Source organism: Eubalaena glacialis, chromosome 20, assembly GCF_028564815.1.
Source record: "Eubalaena glacialis isolate mEubGla1 chromosome 20, mEubGla1.1.hap2.+ XY, whole genome shotgun sequence".
Taxonomy (NCBI): domain Eukaryota; kingdom Metazoa; phylum Chordata; class Mammalia; order Artiodactyla; family Balaenidae; genus Eubalaena; species Eubalaena glacialis.
The window spans coordinates 32,666,273-32,686,448 of NC_083735.1; the positions used below are offsets into that span (position 1 = coordinate 32,666,273).

General features: G+C 45.9%; 1 protein-coding gene across 6 annotated transcripts in view; it reads right to left on the reverse strand.

Moving 5' to 3' along the window:
• Nucleotides 1-7,997, reverse strand: part of TACC1 (transforming acidic coiled-coil containing protein 1) — a 113,532-nt gene extending 105,535 nt beyond the window's left edge. For 4 of the 6 annotated variants that reach the window (XM_061177419.1, XM_061177418.1, XM_061177412.1 and 1 more), the window contains exon 1: nucleotides 7,856-7,939. Coding sequence is in view for 1 of the 6 variants with exons in the window: in XM_061177414.1 (XP_061033397.1) it covers nucleotides 7,856-7,898 (43 nt within the window). In the remaining 5 variants the exon portion in view is untranslated. Of the gene's footprint in view, nucleotides 1-7,855 lie in introns of all 6 variants that reach the window. The other 2 variants (XM_061177415.1, XM_061177414.1) reach the window with 2 other exon arrangements.
• Nucleotides 7,998-20,176: the final 12,179 nt, after the last annotated feature.

The window sequence follows — 20,176 nt, forward strand, 5'->3', positions numbered from 1 at the left end:
TCAGAATGGGAATGCCACAGTGACTGCCAGCTGCCAGGCCCAAGGATAAGAGAATTAGAGAGTCTGGGGGGCTGAAAGGCATCTTCAGCAATACATGTCCCCCAAAGACTGGGCAATGCTTCTGTCAAGCACGGGGAGGTCAATAAATGTGTGGAGTTTTCCGGTTCCGTGTGTAGAGAGCTTGGAGGTCGCCACTCTGTCCTACCAACAAGTAAAAAGATAAACAGACTGAAAAATCAACATCTCTTCTGGGATTCGTAAGAGAGGGGAGGAAAGAGGGCAAACCACTGCAGCCGGATTGGAGCAGCATACAGGTGAATGCAGGAAGTCACTGCTTAGCGGAGCAGAGACTCACAGCCAAGACCACGGCGGAAACCATGCTGGGGTTATCTGCAGTTGACGAATTGCTGGGGGCTCAGTGTGGACAGCTCTGAAGGTTTCAAACTCCAGGGAGACCCAGAATTTTGAGATTTATCCCCAGGAGCTAGACCAGATTCCCACAGAGAAAAATCCCCTTGGGCTTCCGGCAAGGGGAGAGGGAAAGAAACCATTTGAAACATGCCAGAGCGGTCCATTCTTCTTCTTCTTTTTAAAATTTTTATTTCATACTGGAGTCTAGTTGATTAACAGTGTTGTGTTAGTTTCAGGTGTACAGCAAAGTGATTCAGTCACACATATACGTGTATCTCTTCTTTTTCAAATTCTTTTCCCACTTAGGTTGTTACAGAATATTGAGCAGAGTTCCCTGTGCTGTGTTGGTCATCCTTTTTAAATATAGCGGTGTGTATATGTTAATCCCAAACTCCCAATTTATCCCTCCCCCGCCTTTCCCTTTTGTTAACCATAGTTTGTTTTCTAAGTCTGTGAGTCTGCAGGGGAAACTAGTTAACCAGAGCCTAACCTGCTGGGGTACCATCAAAGCCTAACTGACCTGGAAAGGGAAATACTCAACTCCAGCCCACCGCAGCCATCCTCTCTGAGAGACGCTGGAGGGAGCACGGCCCTGGCGACACCTTCTTTTCTGCCCAGTGATGCTGAGGTAGGACGTGCGGCCTCCAGAACTGTTAGAGAATAAATGCCTATTGTTTTAAGCCTCCAAGTTCATGGTCATTTCTCACAGTAGCCTCAGGAAACAAATACACCCTCTTGCTAAATTTCATCCTCCTGTCATATAGACTTTCCTCTCTCTAATAAACAAACCCTCTTGTATCTGTCGGGACCCTGGCAGGTAACACTCTCCAATTCGAGAGTTTAATAAAGGGATGGTTTACAAAGGCCTGAGTAGAGTTGGGGACAAGAGAAAGTGCAGTTCTCCAGAGCTGTACGGTCGGGGAGACACTGTTGCTGCCCTAGGCCTGAGGGTCGGAGGGACAGAATTGTGTGGCAAGGGCCGTCTGATAGGAGTGTGGCCTTCAGTCAGGGGACACACCAGCCCAGGCAACGCAGCACGAAAGGACCAAGGGGAATAAATACCTTTGTGTCCCTCTCCCCTCCCTCTGACCTCCTTCCTGAGGCCTCCGTTGGCTGAACCTAAACTATATAGGAGCCAAATGCAAGGGAACCATTCAAGTCAGCCTCCTGAACAGAGAGGAGAGTAGAGAAGGGTGGGGAGGGGATTTAGGGGCCAATGGAAATATCCAGCCCCCGAGAAATTGTAACCACCCCTCCCAGACCACCCACATAGCAGACTGGTTTTGTGGACCCAAGCTCTATGACCTTGGCCAAGTCACCACTTCTCTAGGTATCGGTCCCCTCATCTGTAAAATGAAGGGTTTAGACCAGAAAGCCTCTGAGATCCCTTTCAGGCCTGACGCTCCTGGTTCCAGAAGCAGACTGAATGCCTTCAGGCTAAGGCTGATCCCTGCCTGGAGCCCCAGTAGCTGTTTATTTACTAATGTCTCTTTTCCTTGACGCCCCCCAGCATCTCTGCAGGGATGGGCAGCGCGGGCGGGCTGCCTAGCCGCTCCCAGGAAAGGAGCCGGCCGGTGCTCGCTCAGGGATGCTGGAGAAGGAAACCTGAGGTAGGAAAACCAGACGGGGCTCTGGACAACCAACGGTGAGAGGCCATGAGGCAGCAGAGAAGCTGTCCCTCAGCCAGCGGGGGGGTCAGCAGCCCGGGGCACACCTGCTTGTTCCTGAAGAAAACTCCAGGGACCTCAGCCCCCGACGGCAGCTGGAGCAGCCCTCAGGCTGGCCCAGAACTCTGGCTGGCAGGCCCAATGCAGTGGTGGCTGCCAGCCACCATGCAGCTGCTAATAATTAGCCAGAAAGTCAAACTATGGAAAGTTCCAAGGGTCCAGGAGAGCCCCGCATGGACCAGTGAACATCACCAAGCCTTCCCCTGCTGCCTTGGGACATTTTGTTCGGTACTGTGTCTGCTTTTTCAGTGACTTCTGTCTGCTTCTGTCTCATGGAACCTCCTTTTGAAAATAGAGGTGAAGCTAGGAGCCCCTCCAGGGCTGAAAGTGCAGAAGGTGTAACCTCCCCATTCTCATGTATCTTGGGTGACCTGGGAGATAAAATAGATTCCTCCTTTTCCCCTAACCCTACCGTTAGCCATTACACTAGGTCCCTCCATAACTACTGATAGGCCCCACGTGAGCCTTAGTTTATCGTGTATGAAGGACCTATATTCCAAAATCCTTAAAAACCCTCCCCAAACTGCTCATTGATTCCTAAATTCCATTGTCACCTTGTCTCCAGCAAAAAAAACAAAAAACAAAAAATTATTCTTGTTGTAAACACACCCACACGTGGGCAATGTGTGCTTTAAGGTTGTTCAGTGAATTAAGGGCCTGAAAGCCTTACCAGAGATGCGGAAGGAAGGGGTCTGGATGTCGGAGGCTGAGAAGGTGGGTGGAAGAAGGGCCTCTACGAAAGAGAGACACAGAGAGAGACAGAGAGAGAGTGCTCTGGGCACCAAGGAAAGACATCACACTTCATGCCGCTGCCTGGAGCTGTCCCGGTTGAGTCGGTGCTATAAAGATTTGGAGAATTCAGATAAGCAGCTTCTGTATCCAGTAACACATGAAAAGCTTGCGATCTGGACCCCAGACCCTCACAAAGGAGCTTGTCTTTCCAGACTGGAGCAGGAAACAACTGGGGAGCTGGCTAGCGGGTGCTTGGGGAGTCTCCCTCCTCCAAAATGCTCTCCTATTTGCTGCCACAGTGACAGCTAAGTCTCCCACTGGAGATGCACCTGTGTATCAATTCACTTATTAGTCACTTTCAATGGTTTGCTCAAGGTCAAGCACTGGTCAAAGGAGGGTTGGATGGACATCAAATAAGAAGTTCCATTTTAAATATGGGATACAGAGGGGATTAGGTGCTGAGATCCCTGCAGAAAAGGAGGGACAAATCCCTGGAGACAGTGGGCCTCTCGGAGTGCACGGAGAAAGGTTAAGAAGACAACCTGCTTCACGAGGTTACCCACGCCTGGCCGCCTGACCCAGTCTGCTGGCTTGGATGCAGCTGCGCTGGGCCTCTGCTGTCAGGTGCCCTTTACATCTTCTGACCCCTGCTCTCCAAATACCTAAGAGGGCTGTGAGTTACTCCATCCCCTTCCAAATACAGCCCTTCTCAGGCAGATAGAAAGGGCTTAAATCAGGGAGGATTAGATTTACCATAAGGTAAGAGTTAAGCGCCCATACCCAAACCAGACATCCTGAGTTAGAATCCCTACCCTGGCACTTAGCAGCTGTGTGTTTTTTTGCATATTATTTCCTTCTCTAAGCCTTGTTATCCTTATTTGCAAACTGGGGATAATAGTAGTACTGTTGCCCCTGGAACAACACAGGGGGTTAGGGATCACCACCCTCCACAGAGTCAGCCCTCCGTATCCGAGATTCCGCATCCGTGGATTCAACCAACCCCAGGTTGGGTAGTTTTTTCAATAGATACTTAAATACTGTATGTATTTATTGAAAAAAAATCATCTTATAAGTAGACCCACGCAGCTCAAACCCATGTTATTCAGGGATCAACTGTACTCACCTGATAGGCAGACATGGGGTTTAAACAAGTGAGATAATACGTATGAAGCACTTAGCACAATGCCTGACTCATAGTAAGTGCTCAATAAACAGCCCCCGCTAATTTATTTCTTGCATACTTTTGCTTCCAGTAACAGTCGGCAAACAGATGCATGCTCCTCTCAAAATCATTACGAATTTAATCTAGACTTAGGCGGCACTCACGGATTTGTTCTCTGAAAAAGCCTCAAAATTCTTTTGTAAGTCATGATCCCTTCCTGTTTTTTTTTTTATCAGCTATATTTAGCTCTTAAATTTAATATCTCAGCTTGAAATCTTAAAGTCATCCTTCCAAAAGTACAAGTGGTTCAGCCAATGGCATTTACAAGCAAGCTTTTGTTTTTTGTTTTTTGTTTTGGAAATAACAATAGGTCAGAAGTGGGACTAATTTCCATAACTACAAAGATAAATAAGTTAAACTTCATTTAATCAAAGGATCCAATTTGGCAAGTCCAATCCTGAAGACTAGTTGTTTCAGTTTTATTAAACTTCTAAGAGAACATCTAAGCTTTTTCTCGTAGGTCTTAAGCTGTCTCTCAGGGACCCTGGATCCTTCCTGGCTGGGGTCCAGGCACAACCGTCCCATCCCCAGCTCACAGGTGAAATTGCTGGTGTCCATTTTTCAATCTCAAACACTAGTTACTTCTTATTTCCAGCCTGCCACCCAACTACTTGCCTAAGTTTAAACCAACCTCTTTTACACATAATAACATATTTATTGAGTGCTTACTATGTGCCAGACACAGCTCTAAATGCTTTATGTGGACTAAGTTATTTCATCATAATATCGTTATGATATAGGTGCGGTTATTATCATCCCTCTACATGGAATATCTTTATTTTGGAAATTCGCCGAAGATGATCTAGCTAATATGGGGCAGAGCAAGGATTTGAGCCCGGGGAGTCTGGCTATAGAGCTGGCTCTTTCCCACTAAACCATATCACCTCTCATAGGACAGGTGACGCTCCCAGGGCCACAGCTTGGACAGGAATTCCGACTCTACTTTTTCACAGCAGCACTCTTCCTCCATGGAACGTTCTGTCCTGGCCCCGTTCCTCCCAGCCTATTCTCAGGGACCATCCTTTGCCAAAAATATGAAAGAAACACACAACAACATCCCTCTTACCTCTGTCAAATGGGGCTGCAAAAATAATCGAGGTGGGGTGGCTCAGACTTGGGGGAGGGGCTCCAATCCCACCTTCAGCACTAACTGGCTGGGTGCCCTTGGTCAAGTGATGTAACATCTTTACCTTTACATTGCTCGTCAGCAGAGTGGGGAACAGGCTGAAACTGCCTTCCAGGGCTTTCGTGGGGATTACCTGAGCATATCTGCGTAATGTGCTCAGCACAGCGCCAGGCTCAAAAAGTAAGCTGTCATCGTTAAGGTAGATGAATCATAGCTATTATGAGTATTGATCAGGCAGTCCATCACTGTGAGCAGAATTGAGAAGGACACATTCCGAAAAGACTCAGAGAGAGGCCGGGTTGTAATATAAGCTCTCTGGGGCCCCGCCCCTTGTCTGTCCCTGCACCTGAGGACCGGCTGCCTGGGACAGAAGGGCTCACCTCCCGAGCCCGCTTGACACACACCTCCTGTGGGTTCCCCAGAGTGGGAGATGGTCACTAAGTAGAAGGTGATGGGGAGGGCCAAGTGAGAGTCCAGACAGGGCCCAGCTGGAAATCCCTCCATAAATTAACTCCGTTCCGTAAGCAGTCATTTTCTCCCTAGACACAACATTACCTGTCCCAGGTAAGCAGTTCTGAACATTGCTTTCAAAACTTTCTTTCAAATGGGCACCCCAACACGTAATCAGGTAAAGATGGAGCTGCTTTGTCGGGAGTGGGAAGAGGAGGCTCCTGGAGCATCCACAGCTTCTTTGTTGAACTCCTCCCCTAAGGGGACCCTGCAACACTTCTAAAGAGCAATGAGGTCCTTCGATCACAGGTTGAGAAACATTGTCTAAGAGAGACAAATACGTAGTCGTCCCTTGGTTTCCCCCGGGGATTGGTTCCAGGATGCCTGCGGACACCAAAATCCACTGATGCTCCAGTCCCTTCTATAAAATGGCATAGCACTTGCATATAACCTACACACATCCTCCCTTATACTTTAAATCATCTCTAAATTACTTATAAAACCTAATACAACAGAAGTGCCATGCAAATAGTTGTAAATACAATGTAAATGCTATGTAAATAATTGCAGTGCAAATTCAAGTTTTGCTTTGGGGAACTTTCTGGAATTTTTTGGGGGGGGGTGGTTCCAAGGTTGGTTGAATCCAGAATGCAGAACGTGTATACGACACGAACCCTGCCCTTAGCGAGCTTAGAGTCTAGTGAGCTGGCAGCTACAGGCTTGTACTGGCCGGCAAGTGAACTCCAACGTCCCTCGTTAAGGTACAAATCCTAACAAGGCACTGTTGCTACCTCCTACAGAACCCTGAGGCTTTTCAGTTGCAAGAGATCCCTTCACATTTATAACGCACACAGGAGGGTCTGGGAAGAGCATGCCTACATTGTTGACCTGCTTCAGTAAAATAATCTTTAAAATTAATCTATCTCTCACAACACCTCTGTGAGGTGTGGTTATTATTGTCTCACTTTGCAGATGAGGAAACTGAGGCTGAGGACATTTAACTTGTCCAAAATCACCCAGCTAGACAATGAGGGAACCAAGGGTCAAACCCCTATCTTGGTTTCAGAACATCGTATCCTGGACTCAGTACAGATCCCTCCTCTGCACTTACTAGTTGTGTCTCCAGCCTCAGTTTCCTCATCTGTAAAATGGGGATGATGATGATGATGAAACCTGCCACCTTTACAATGGTGCTTGGCACACAGCCAGTGCTCAGCTAGAGTTAGTAGCTGTCTTGGGATCATAACCATAATAGGTTATGATTCATTTGTCCAATTCCCTCTCTCATTTATTTATCTTGTTAGAGAACAGTGCAAGGCAGTATGTGGATAAGGAGCAAAATGAGTGCTACTGAGAAGTAAAGGCCATAGGAATTCAGAGAAAGGGCGTTTGAAATTCTTTGTTTATGACTGCTTCATAAAATTTTGAGCACTCCTTGTGCAGAAGCCATGCTGAGTTCTCTGGGTCAGTCCAATGTCAGCACGTGTTGCCAAGGTTAACTTCTCAGCGACCAGCTGCTGGGGCAATTCCCTAACAAGCCACATGCAGCCTTCCAGGTAGACCAGTTAGCTCTGCCACAGACATCTAAGTCTCCAGGGACACCTGGGCTCTGCCCATAAATGCACAGCACTGGGGCCATGTGCCACATCCCCCGACCTGAGAAACAGCTCAAGGTGTGTGTCCCCATGACAGTGGGTGGGAGGGGGGGAAGGGGGAAGCATGGCGGACCAGGAGCACACACCACCCAGGTCCTGGGAAACAGCTGGACCCCAGCTCATCAAGGGGAAAATGCCTTTTCCTTGTGCAGCCGCGTGGGTCATTCCTCTCTGAATCTATTCAGAGATGAATGTATTTATGAATGCTCCTTGACATTGCAAGACTCCCTCCCCACGACCTCTCTTTCCAAGAAAAGAAAGCAAAAGAAAAAAGAAATCAGGGAATTCCCAGAATTCTGCCCTAACACTTTCCACACCAGACAAACAACGCGTGCCTCCAGAGACCCAAGAATTAAAGTAAAACTTGGAAAGGGAGAGGGAAAAGAAATGCCCGACCTCCCTGGAGTCCACTCACCCACCACACACCCCCATCAACCAGAAAACGTCCCCAGCCCAAGGCTTAAAGCTCAAGGGCCCCCGCTTTGCTCAATAAATGCCAAATGACCCCGGAACACCCAACCCCTGTTCCTACCTCGTCGGCGGTGGTCCCCGGGTCTCCTCTCTCCCTTTGGCATCACCTGCTACAGCGGATCCATCATCTTTGCTTAGGAAGCCGAGCGCCTCTGGTCTGGGAGGGGTTGCGTGGAAGGAAGGGGAGGGCGGGCTGAGATCACCGACGTGGGGAAGGGTGGGTCTCCGAACCAAACGCTTGGTTCGAGGGAAAAGGATGTTTTGTAAGTTTTGGCTTGAATGTCCAGGGGCAGAACAGGAAATGTCCACTAGGGCTGGGAGCCCCAGGGAGAAATTGGCTGCAGTCTCCCTTCAGAGCGAGCTTCCCGAGGGCTCTCAACTGCGGCCCCGTCTGGAATTTAAAGCTCCCTCTGAATCCTTTTCCCGCTTACTCTTTCCTGCGGCACTTTTTTTTTTTTCTTTCCTTAATGGAACGTCGGCTTCGTTCCTGACATGCTGGAAAAGTTTTCCTCGGCCTAAACTTGGCTCAGGAACACTCTCCCCTTGTGAGAGGATTTCTCCTGTTACACAGTTCAGCTTTAAGAAAAAAAGACAGACACAGAGTGCTCTTTGTTTTGCCAACTTTTGTACTAGGGACATTTTTGATGGATTTTTTTCCCCCTGAACCTCTGGATTCCAAGAAATATACACACCCACATCCCTCCTTGACCTTTTTTTGGTTAATGTTTTTTTTTTTTTACACCAATACCACAGTGTCTTTTTTTTTTTTTTTTTTTTTGGTTGCGCCGGGTCTTAGTTGCAGCACGTGGGCTCCTTAGTTGCAGCACGCAGGCTCCTTAGTTGCAGCATGCGAACTCTTAGTTGCGGCATTCATGTGGGATCTAGTTCCCTGTCCAGGGATTGAACCTGGGCCCCCTGCATTGGGAGCATGGAGTCTTAACCACTAGACCACCAGGGAAGTCCCCCTTGACTTTTTTCCCCCCTCCCCTTCTAACTGAAAAGTAACAATAATAATTGTTGAAAGATGGCAGAGAAAATGTCCTTAGGTTGTGGGCTCATGGGGTCCTGCCTGGGTCAGCCTTCCCCGGGCGCACACCTCTGCCCACAGAACAATGTGTGTGCTGTGTGGCAGAGAGGGGTAGTGACCGTCTTCCAGGCCCTCTCTTCGTTCTAGGTATTTCTATGACGGAAGCACAGGAATGGGCTATCTTTCCCAAATGGGGTCCGGTTCCAACTACAAACTCTGCTTCCTTGGCCCCCCAGGGATGAAGTGAGAAGATTCCTAGCTGTGATTCTTGGAGGGTAGGGGGTGCATGGGGGTGAGAAGGCATCTTGAGATTCAGTTGTTGGCGGTCCCCTGGAGGGCAGCATGTCTGTGAACTGTCAAATGCCACCACAAATTGGGAAGCTTTGGGGGTCCTCGTTGACCCCTGCAGTAAAACTTGGTGGTTCTCACAAGAACTGATTGGGGGATTGGTCCACAAACAGGAAATGAGAACGTCTCCTTTGTTCTATTTATTGAAAGAGGGTAGGTAAGAAACAAATGAATAGTGTAAGCAAGATTATAACAAAAAAACTTTGGGCCAATTCACTAGGTTAGAAAGTTTCAAATGTTTTGGAAGTCTCCTTCAGTTTACAGAAATTATACTGTCTATACACATAACAGGCTGAGGCTAACAATTTTTAGATCATTGAGTTGATGTACTGATTACATACTATTTTTATCTAGTTAGTGAAGCAAAACTGAGCTAGGTGACATTTTTGTGTTCTAGCTTGAGTCCGGTACCTGAACTTGAAAGTAATTGACATGCATTTATATTCTGAAATTTAGAGAGTCTATCATTTTGAACATGTTTTACTGTGGAGATAATCATAACAAAATCTAAACCATCATTAAAAGTATTTAATTAGATGCCAATTTTATTTTTAGACATATTTAAGCATGATAGTATCACAAACACAGAACTCCCTCACCTGGTTTTTTATCCCCAAACAATCTCAAGAATTACACTCTGAAAAAAGGTCAACAGATAGAGTCTATTTGATATCTAAATAATAAACAAAGTGTGTTTTTGAAAGATCGATCCTGCCCCCAATTGAGGGCAAAAGTCTAATTCCATGGACTTGAAGAGTGTAAAGCCAGGTGGGCACAGCTCACCATGGGGATGGGGGGATGCTGCCAGGCAAGACTGAGGGAATGGCACTTCTGATGCTCTTTCTGAGAGCAAGAGTCACTAGATTAGTCACCTGCTTTTAAACTAGCTGCTTTGCACTATTCACAATAGCCAAAACATGGAAACAATGTAACTGTCCACTGACAGAGGAATGGATAAAGAAGATGTGGTAGATATATACAATGGAATACTACTCAGCCATAAAAAAGAATGAAATAATGCCATTTGCAGCAACATGGATGCAACTAGAGATGATCATACTAAGTGAAGTAAGTCAGAAAGAGAAAGACAAATACCATATGATATCACTTATGTGTGGAATCTAAAATATGGCACAAATGAACTTATCTACAAAACAGAAACAGACTCACAGACACAGAGAACAGACTTGTGGTTGCCAAGGGGGGGCAGGGATGGAGTGGGAGTTTGGAATTAGCAGATGTAAACTATTATATATAGGATGGATAAACAGCAGGGCCCCACTGCATAGCACAGGGAACTATATTCAATATCCTGTGATGAACCATAACAGAAAAGAATATAAAAAAAAGAATGTCTACGTGTGTATAACTGAGTCACTTTGCTGTACAGCAGAGATGGGCATAAGATTGTAAATCAATTATACTTCAATTAAAAGAATAAAATTAAAAAAATAAATTGATATCATGAATGTAGACACAGGTATGATGACCTCACATTGGGCAGCAAAAGACAGAGCTGAAGTGAGATGAAAACCCAGTCTTTTCAAGGTTAAAAGAATCTAGTCAATATTTCACAGAAGGTCAAAGCTTGGATGGTTTGTGGTTGAGGGACCATCCTGAATTTAAGTAGCGGTACAGCATTAGTTGAGTGCCTAGGGTGTGTCTTGGGCCTGTCTGAAGCCTCCGCAGATAGAAAGCAATTTGACACAACTCTGAAAGGTGTTGTTACTTTCATTGTACAGAAGGGGAGCTGGTTTCTGAGAAGTACGTTTTGCAATTTTACTTGGCACTGTCAAGATTGTTCATGATTTAAGTTTTTTCCAAAGATTCATTTTCCTGATGCTGCCTGTCTAGTCCTCCAACTCCCTACTATGTTCCATGTTAGAATTGCAAATATCATCCATTCCTTCATTCCAGTCAATAAACATTTACTGAACATTTATGTACAAAGTACTGGGCCAGGAGATGAATGCCTCAAACTCTGCCCTGGGGGTGTTTGTATTTAGTAGGGGATGGAAATAAACATACCCATATCATTTGATGCAGCAATTCCCCTCCTAGGTATATACCCAAGAGAACTGAAAACTATGTCCATACAAAAACCTGTACACGAATGTTTGTAGTAGCGTTCTGCACTATAGCTGCTGGTGAAAACAACCAAAGGTCCATTAACTGATGAGCGTATAAACAAAATGTGATAAAGCCATACAATAGAATATTACTCAGCCATGAAAAGAAATGAAGTACCAACACATGCTACAACATGGATGAACTTTGAATACATCATGCTAAGTGAAAGAAGCTGGTCACAAAACACCACATATTATATGATTCCATTTATCCTAAAGGTCCAGAATGGGCAACTCCTAAAAGACAGGAAGTAGATTAGTGGTTGCCAAGGGTGACAGTGGAGCAGGGCATGGGAGGTTGTTAGTTAAAGGGTACAGGGTTTCTTTGGGGAATGATGAAAATGTTCTAAAATTGATTGTGGCAATGATTGCACAACTTTGTAAATATACTAAAAGCCACGGAATTGTACACTCTAAGTAGGTGACTTTATGGTATGTAAATTATATCTAAATAAAGCTGTTGCAAAAATAATACACATACCTGAAAAGATAACTATTTCTGTTTGTTTTGTAACCTACCCCAACTTCTAAAGTGCCATAGTCTATGTACAGTTTCTTGTTTCCTTCGCTAACTCATTTTGAGGTTTTATTTTGAGAAATTCAAGACATTGAGAAAGAAAAGATGATGTGGGAAATTCAAGGAAAGAATCATTTCTTAGAGGAACACTTTATTCTGCATATTCTTTGAGAATCTTCCTTCTTTAGGGAAATAAATATCCCCAAACTCTCTCCATCCTGCCCTCTACCAAACGTCATATTCAAGAAAGAATTTTGAAAGTAGAATTACCTGAGATTTAGGAGCCTGACAACGATTACTGTATGTGCATTTAATTGATGAACAAATTTTGGGGTGTTTTAAGTTAATGAAATAAATTCACTCTAATTTTTCATCTCTCAAAAATGATCAAACTCTTACTATATCGCAGGTAGCCTGAAATGTACAGGAGCTATGAGTCTGGCTGAGGAAACAAGCAAACAAAACAACGTAGCGGGCAGTTCCAGGTGCTATAATAGAAGATACGGTAGGTTAAGGGCCCAGCGAAAGCAGAGAGTGTATGGCGTGGGGAATGGCGGGAGAGGCAGGTGTGGTTAAAAGGAGGCCTATGGAGTCGCTTCTGTAATTGATGGGAACCACTGAAAAGTTTGAAGAAAGAGGGTGTCATGTTTTAGAAGAGGTACTGCAATCACTGAGAACGGTGAAAGTGGTCCAGAATTTCTGGCAATGGGGTGAAAGGGGTTTCATTATTATTACTGTTGTGGTTGTTTTGTTTTGTTTTGAAGGCGGGATTACGTAGAGGTAATTTAGTAGCAGCTATCTGCTCCCTGAAATATGGCTTGCATGGTTACAGAGGGAAAGCCAATTCCACTGCCCTTTATAGAGGCCCCCACCAGGCCAGTAAAAGTCATTCTCTGGGTGAGTCAGATGTCATTCTCAGATACGTCCAGTAGATGGAGGCATTGCTGTTCCAGAAAGAAAACTCTTTTTTCCAAACTTGGTCTCCGAATTGCTGGCGCTGCTGAGGATCAGCAGGGTCTGCCCTTTACTCCTTTTTGCATTGGGCGGCAGACTAGGCAAGGAGCCCAGAAGGTGCCGTAGAAAGAGCGTGGGTTTTGGAGCTGGACAAAGTCGTGTCCTAATCCCGACTCCCCTTTCTGATTAGAGCGACTCTGGGAATCTCAGTTGCCTCATCCAAAAAGTGAGGATTTCACAGGGCCACACTCTCTTGTCCACATTTCCAAACTCCCACATTCTGAAAACCAGAAGCGTTTTGCAACTCACTTGGCAGCAAGACCTGACCTAAACTGACCTGAGGTTATGCGTTTTACTACTTAATGTGAATTTTCTCACATTACACGGCAGAAAGGGTTTATGTGTTTGATTATAAGGTGCTCCTCCCACCCACTGAGGGCTTGCTATCATAAAACATATATTATGTCGTATTACCTTTCCAAAATCTTAGGAAAAAAAAAAAAATCAGAATCCTGCAGTACACCTGGCTTTTGGGTAAAAGATTGTGAATTGGCAATACTGACCACAAGGGTGTTGTGAGGATAAAGGTTGGTGACTTGTCTGAATCATCTGCCACACAAACCCCGCTAGGGCTCTTCTCTCTCCAACCCCAGCCAATCAGATTTGGGGTCTGGCACATGAGAGAAAGGGGAGGAGGGACAAAGCAAAGAATCCCACTGATGCATTCACGTCATTCATTCATATGACACACACAGAAAAAGAAATTAAGCACCTACTAGGTGCCAGATACCTTGTGATTAATGGGCTTATGGTCTTCTGCTGAGCCTATGCCTTCCACAGGGGTAAAGTCAGGGGTTGTCTTGGTTGGGCTCCACGCATGACTCAGGCTGGTGGGAAAGAGAGTCACTGGGGGAGGCAAAGGTAAGATACAGAAGGAGGTGGAGGCACCAGGTGCTCCCAAGAGAGAAGAGGAAGACCCCGCTCTGGGGCTGCCTTTTCCACCAGTCCCTAAACTTTTAATACTCTCCTTGCTGTTCACTCCGAAGATTTCTCCTGGTTAAGCTTCCGCCCTGGAGGAGGAGACATTTCTTGACCCAGGAGCAAATAGCGTGAAGGCCTGGGAATCTCACTCTGCTTCAGATTCAAGCGCCGGTATCGTGGAGTGACAGCCCCTGGCCCCACCCACTTCTCCATCCCGTCCACACTTCTGCCTCCGCGCTCTGACCCCGGGCTCCATGGTATCAAGTACTGGCAATTTTTCAAATGTGCCAAGTTCTGCCTTCCTTCTTGGTCTTTGCACACGCTGTTCCCTTTTCCTGAAACCGCCTTCAGCAGTCTTCCCTTCTCTCCTGTTTAACTCCTGTTTGTCCCTCCGTGCAGCCCAGGGCTCAATACCTACGCTTCTTTGCTGTCAGTGTTGGGCCATCCCACGGGACCCTGGGCACATTGCCATCACAGCTCCAAACCGAACGCACTGCATTGGAATTGTCAATGTCAGTGTGTCCTCCACCCCCATGCCACCTACCACACACAGACGCTGGCAGCACCTTTTTTTTTTTTAATTTTTTAAATAGATCTTTATTGGAGTATAATTGCTTCACAATACTGTGTCAGTTTCTGTTGTACAACAAAGTGAATCAGCCATATGAAGACACGCCCCCATTCTTCTTTGTATCCTTGGTACCCGCTGAGCTGGCCGCTCAATCGAATGTTGGTCGATTGAATGAATGGCAGTGGAGATGGATGCTACTGTATTTATGAAAAGAGCTTTGAGCTCTTGGGAGGTATGACAAGGTTATACAGAGCAGAAAATGGCGTGAGTCTGCAGTCACTGCAAGAAGAAATCTGAGACCTATTTTGATGTCAGGTCCTCGCCTTGCATGACCCCTTGCTTCATCCCAGGGGCAGAGACCCTACTTGTGGGAAGCACCCTGGGCCGGATGTCCCAGAGCCTGGGCTTGGGGTCCACATCCATCACCAGCCAGCTGTGTGATCATGTCATGGACCATCACGTAGCAGCTTACCCTCCGCTTCCCTTATCAGGGCAGCTAAGAGTCAGAGCAGCTGCTCCCTAAAGCTCCTTCTTGTACTCATATTCTATGCTTTTATTTTGAGTGCATAGCACTGTGGGTTCATAAACACATGGTGACATCTAACCGAATTCGTTAATTCAAAAAAATAGCACGTCTGGGTGAATGTGCAACCCCTTGGTGTACAGAGACAAGGATTTGCGGGTAAGGATGCTAGTGTGAGTGGTGGCCAGTTGGAAGTCTGCCCTGCAAACACTTCTACCTTTACAGATTGATTCTTCTTCTGTCTTCGAAAAGTCTCCTTTTAAAATTCGAATACTTTGGGGTCCTACATTGTCACCTTAAAATCATAGAATTTCGAGGTTGGAAAGGAGTTTAGCGGATAATGGCTCAGTTATCCCATCAAAACCTGGGACAGGTTGATGGGACAGGCTCTGACTGGCACCTGGTTCACAAGCCCCAGTGAGACCTGCAAGCTGTTGATAGGAATGTAAGAAGGAACAGTAGTGGGACTTCCCTGGTGGTCCTATGGTTAAGACTCTGTGCTCCCAATGCAGGGGGCACAGTTTCGATCCCTGGTCGGGAAACTAATAACCCATATGCCACATGGTGCGGCCAAAAAAACAAAAACAACAGAGGGTACAGTAGTAAAATTTCCCCTACCTTCTAGGCTTCCCTCCACCACACACCAGTTGCTCAAACCAAAGCCCTAGAAATAATTCCCTCTTTTCTCCACCCCAATGCTCAATCCATCAGTAAATTCTATATTTCAATTCCTTCAAATATATCCCCAATCTGACCACTCTCACCAACTCCACTGCTGACACCCAAGTCAAAGGCACTCTCATTTGCTAGGACTAATGCAGCAGCCTGCCAATCTGCCCCTACTCTCGTTCCCCCAGACATCACTCTCTGTACAGCAGCCAGACCCATCTTTTTTTTTTTTTTTTAATTTTTATTTATTTGTTTATTTATTCATGGCTGTGTTGGGTCTTCGTTTCTGTGCGAGGGCTTTCTCTAGTTGCGGCAAGTGGGGGCCACTCTTCATCGCGGTGCGCGGGCCTCTCACTATCGCGGTCTCTCTTGTTGCGGAGCACAGGCTCCAGATGCGCAGGCTCAGTAATTGTGGCTCATGGGCCTAGTTGCTCCGCGGCATGTGGGATCTTCCCAGGCCAGGGCTCGAACCCGTGTCCCCTGCATTGGCAGGCAGATTCTCAACCACTGCGCCACCAGGGAAGCCCCAGACCCATCTTCTCCAGCTTAAAGCCCTCGCCTGGCTTCCCACTGCCAGTATAGGAAGATCCAAACCCCTCACCATGTCATGAGGCCCTGCCCACCCCTCTGATCTCACCTACCAGGCTGCAGCCACACCAGCTTTTCTGTCCCTCCAACACCCCACAGGCTCACCCCTAATGTTAGAGGGGCCCAGGACAAGGATACAAATGGAGGCCCACATACCACTAAAAACTGTTACATAAAGTATGTTCTGTCCTCTTACCATGACAAATGCCTTCATAATGGCGAAATTGAAAAATATGTGTAAATGTATGGTTTTTATGACTGTATGTTAGTAAAACACAAAACAAAATGGAATTTAATTATTATTGTGCATATTTGAGGGTTCTGTGGGTTGGCGGGTGGCATTTGAATGATCAACAGAACAGACATATGTTATTCACAACTGATATGTTTATTTCACAAAAATTCATTTTTTGCTTTCATTTAAGTGAAATCACTAATAAAATCATTGTCGAGTAATTTGTGTTCTATTGAGATGAATGATATAAAAGATTTTTTTTAATGTTATTGTCCTCAGATGTACAAAATTTGAATATATTATCATTAAAAATGTAACTGAAAGTAAGTATAAAAAACTAAAATGTTTTCACATACGCTTTCAAAGAAGTTATTTTTCTCATTCAAAATTATTTTAAATTACATAAATGCATATTAAAATTAGCAGGTATGATCATTTTAACTTAGAATTATTTAAATAAAGCTGAAGAACTTTGGATGGAAATTTATCTAAATTGTACTAAATATTCTTATTAAAAAAACAATTCTCATTATGACTTTTGAATGTCCATGTCATTGTCAAGGCAAATAATTGGTATGCGTCAGGCATCTTACGTCTAGACCAAACTACATACAACTTTAAGAGAAACATGAATTATTTAACATTGCAAAATGTTCCTCACACACACCACGTGCAAATGTGGCAAATACGCCTCTAATCCATGGGCGTCTCCAGAACACAAAGAACAACAACAACAAAAATGGATGTTAGGAATTCTGGGAAACAATTCCTTATGCAATATCCTTTGCACTGATGCAATCCGAGAAGAAGAGTTTAACCAATTAACTCATTCGTCAATTGTCCTTCCTCTTCCCTAAGTGCCCCCGCCATACTAGTCCTCTCAATGCCACCTTGCGTTCCAACAGCAGAGTGGAGAAGCATTTCCCTGGAGTCCAAACAGTGTTAAGGAGTGAGGTTGCTCAGGGTCCTCTTCACACAGGGCCCAGGGAAGTGCCAAGTGCCTTGGTCCGAGGGTAGTTTTGCTCATAAGGTCACTTTCTCTATGTCCCAGACATAGAAAGGCCTTTCCTGAGCGCCTGGATTAACTGAAGTGGTGTCCCCTCCCCACCCAAGTCTTACTCTATCCCATCGTCCTAGATGCTTTTCTTCATGGCCATGGACCCCACCTGATAATACAATTCTATCTCATTTGTTGGTAGCTTATTATCTTTCTCCCCCACCTGTGGACTCTCACGTCTACTTTACATTCTCGGCCCTTACAAGAGAGTGTGGTACATGATAGGTCCTGAATAACTATTTGCTAATAGTTGAGCATCTCCGACCTCATAATCCTAGAGTTACCATAACCATGTACATTTATTTATGTGATGCATTCATGCCTCTGCAGTGCCTGCTCATCCAGGCTCTGGTGAGATGCCCAGAACCCGTCAAGTAAAAGGGCGTGACTGGAGCTAAGAATGGTTCCATAAGAGGTTTGTCAGTGTGAGCCAGTGATAGAGCTGGGGCTTGAAACCAGTCTCCTAACCATAAAATTAGGCTTCTTTCTCCGATGCCACTAAAGTGAAGAAGGGGCTTCCAAGGTTTATCCCATTGCCTTGAAATGAACACACGATGGGCAGCTCCATGCATTTCTTCCCCTAGAGGGCAGTGACTGCACACACATAGACATCTCAGAGATTTGGTCCACTTGAGGGTAGTGATGGGTGGCCACATCTTCACCTAGACTTTAGAAGACCCTCCAGATATTCTGATCGCACCAGATCTGGACTATAATACCAGTTCCATAGATCTCATTAGGTCTCTATGTTTCCAGAAAGTCAGGAACTTCCTAGATGGACCCCTTGCCTTTACCCCATCTTTTTCCAAGTAGAAAGTTCGAATTTAAGCCAATTCGTCTCTGCTTCTTTCTGCTTTTGGATGCCTTATTTCTCAGTCTCCGTACTACTGATATTTTGGGCTGGAACACTTTTTGTTGTGCAGGGGCTGTTCTGTGCATTGTAGGATTCTCAACAGCGTCCCTGGCCTCTCCACACTTGTTGCCAGTAGCGCTCACAACTCAATCCCTGTTCCACATGCACACACAGTTGTGACAATCAAAAGTGTCTACAGACATGCCAAATGACCCCAGGAAGGGAGGGGCGGAATCACCCTCTCACCCTGGTCTGAGAACCACTGCTTCACGGTTGGTAAAAAACCAAAAACCAAACTGTCCTTGGAATAGACGTCGTGGAATCTAGTTGCAAACAGAGACCGCTAAGGAGAAATTCACACACGTTCTCAGCACAGGATCTCACGATTTTCATGTAAGTGTTTCTTCCAGCGACATTTAATTTTTTTTATCATCTCCAAATGGCAATCTTTTGCAAATTAAGTGGTGTTTATCCTCCTGGCTGTGAACTCTAAAAGGAGTGCAAGGTTGGTTTTTTTTTTTTTTTTTTTTTTGCCTGCGCAGTTCTTCATCCCTGGGACTCATTTCTCTCTCTTTTGTTGTTGTTTTTCTTCACTTGGCCTCCCCCTCACCAGACAGCCTTAATGACTGCAATCATCACATCGCAGGGCAAAGCGGTAGGCAGCCACCCGCGCAACGGGGAATCAGACGGTTCCTCAGAGCCCTTGTTTCTTTTGTTTTCTCAGGCAGACTGCAGTTTTGTCTCTTGGCTCTCCCTGAATGAAAAGAATCTTAAAACATCGTGTGGCTGCAAACGGCTTGGTGAAGGAGCGGTAAACAGGAAGTCAACAGCAAAGGAGAAATAAAAGTGATCGTCAATTAGGCTGCTAGAACGACTTACATCCCCCAGGCATCTTTGGGGAAAGCTGGGCTGCGATAATCAGACCAAGCCATCCAGGCCCTGAGCAGAGCTGCAGGGAGACCTGCTGGGAGCCAGCCAGCGCTGTGAGCGCCAAAGATCTTCCAGGAGAGGTGGAACAATGCCGCCCACATGCCTGTGTGGAGATCATCACAGCCAGGATGCAGACCTTAACATGACCATTTTTTATCCTTCCCTGGACGCAGATGAAAGGCCACACTGTGAGCGGAGAGTACAGTCGCCCTGGCATTCCCGCCCCACATCTGGCTGCTAGAATTTCACATTCAGAAGGAGACAACCCACAATGTTCTTGAGACGGGCGGGCACTGGGATTCCAGCTGTGCCCCGGAGTCCGTTTCTTGGGACCCTGGCTGCCCCTCCCGGCTTCTGTGCCCGGTATCCTGGCCCCACGGTGCCGCTCTAGGACGGGCATCACTGCCACGCTGCTTTAGACCCTGGTTCATCCGGCCCGGGAGTCTTTCCTGAAAATAGCATCACAGAATTTGGGGGATGATATAGTGACTTCTTTGCTGTCAGTCTTAAAGGGAAGGGATGCCTCCCAAAAGTGAGAAAGAAAAAGAGAGACGGAGAGATACACAGTTCCTTGTGAAATGAGACACCAGCTTGTCCAGACAGGGAGTTTTCTAAAAAAAGGATATGGGAGGTGGTTGGAAGGGTAAGAACCATGTTCTGAGACCAGTTTCTAAGGCTACCTGGAGAAGGCACGGTATGTAACGTATAGAACGCTGTGATTATAAAGTAACTCCCTCTCCAATCAAAATTCCTTTGGTCCATTTATTTTGTCACAGATTATTCTGCAGATCCAAACGTGGAAGTAGCCCAGGCTGTGTTACCGTGCAAAGGTGCAACTGCGGAGAGCGGGGCCAGTTTACAAGGAAGCCCCTGAGAAGACTCATATCACGCAGGATGTCAAACAACAGAATGATGGCAGAGTCTGACCTCGGGCCTCCTGAACTAGAGTCTGAAGCAAGTTGTTGTCCAAGAGCTGACATCTTTGTGACTAGATGGAATT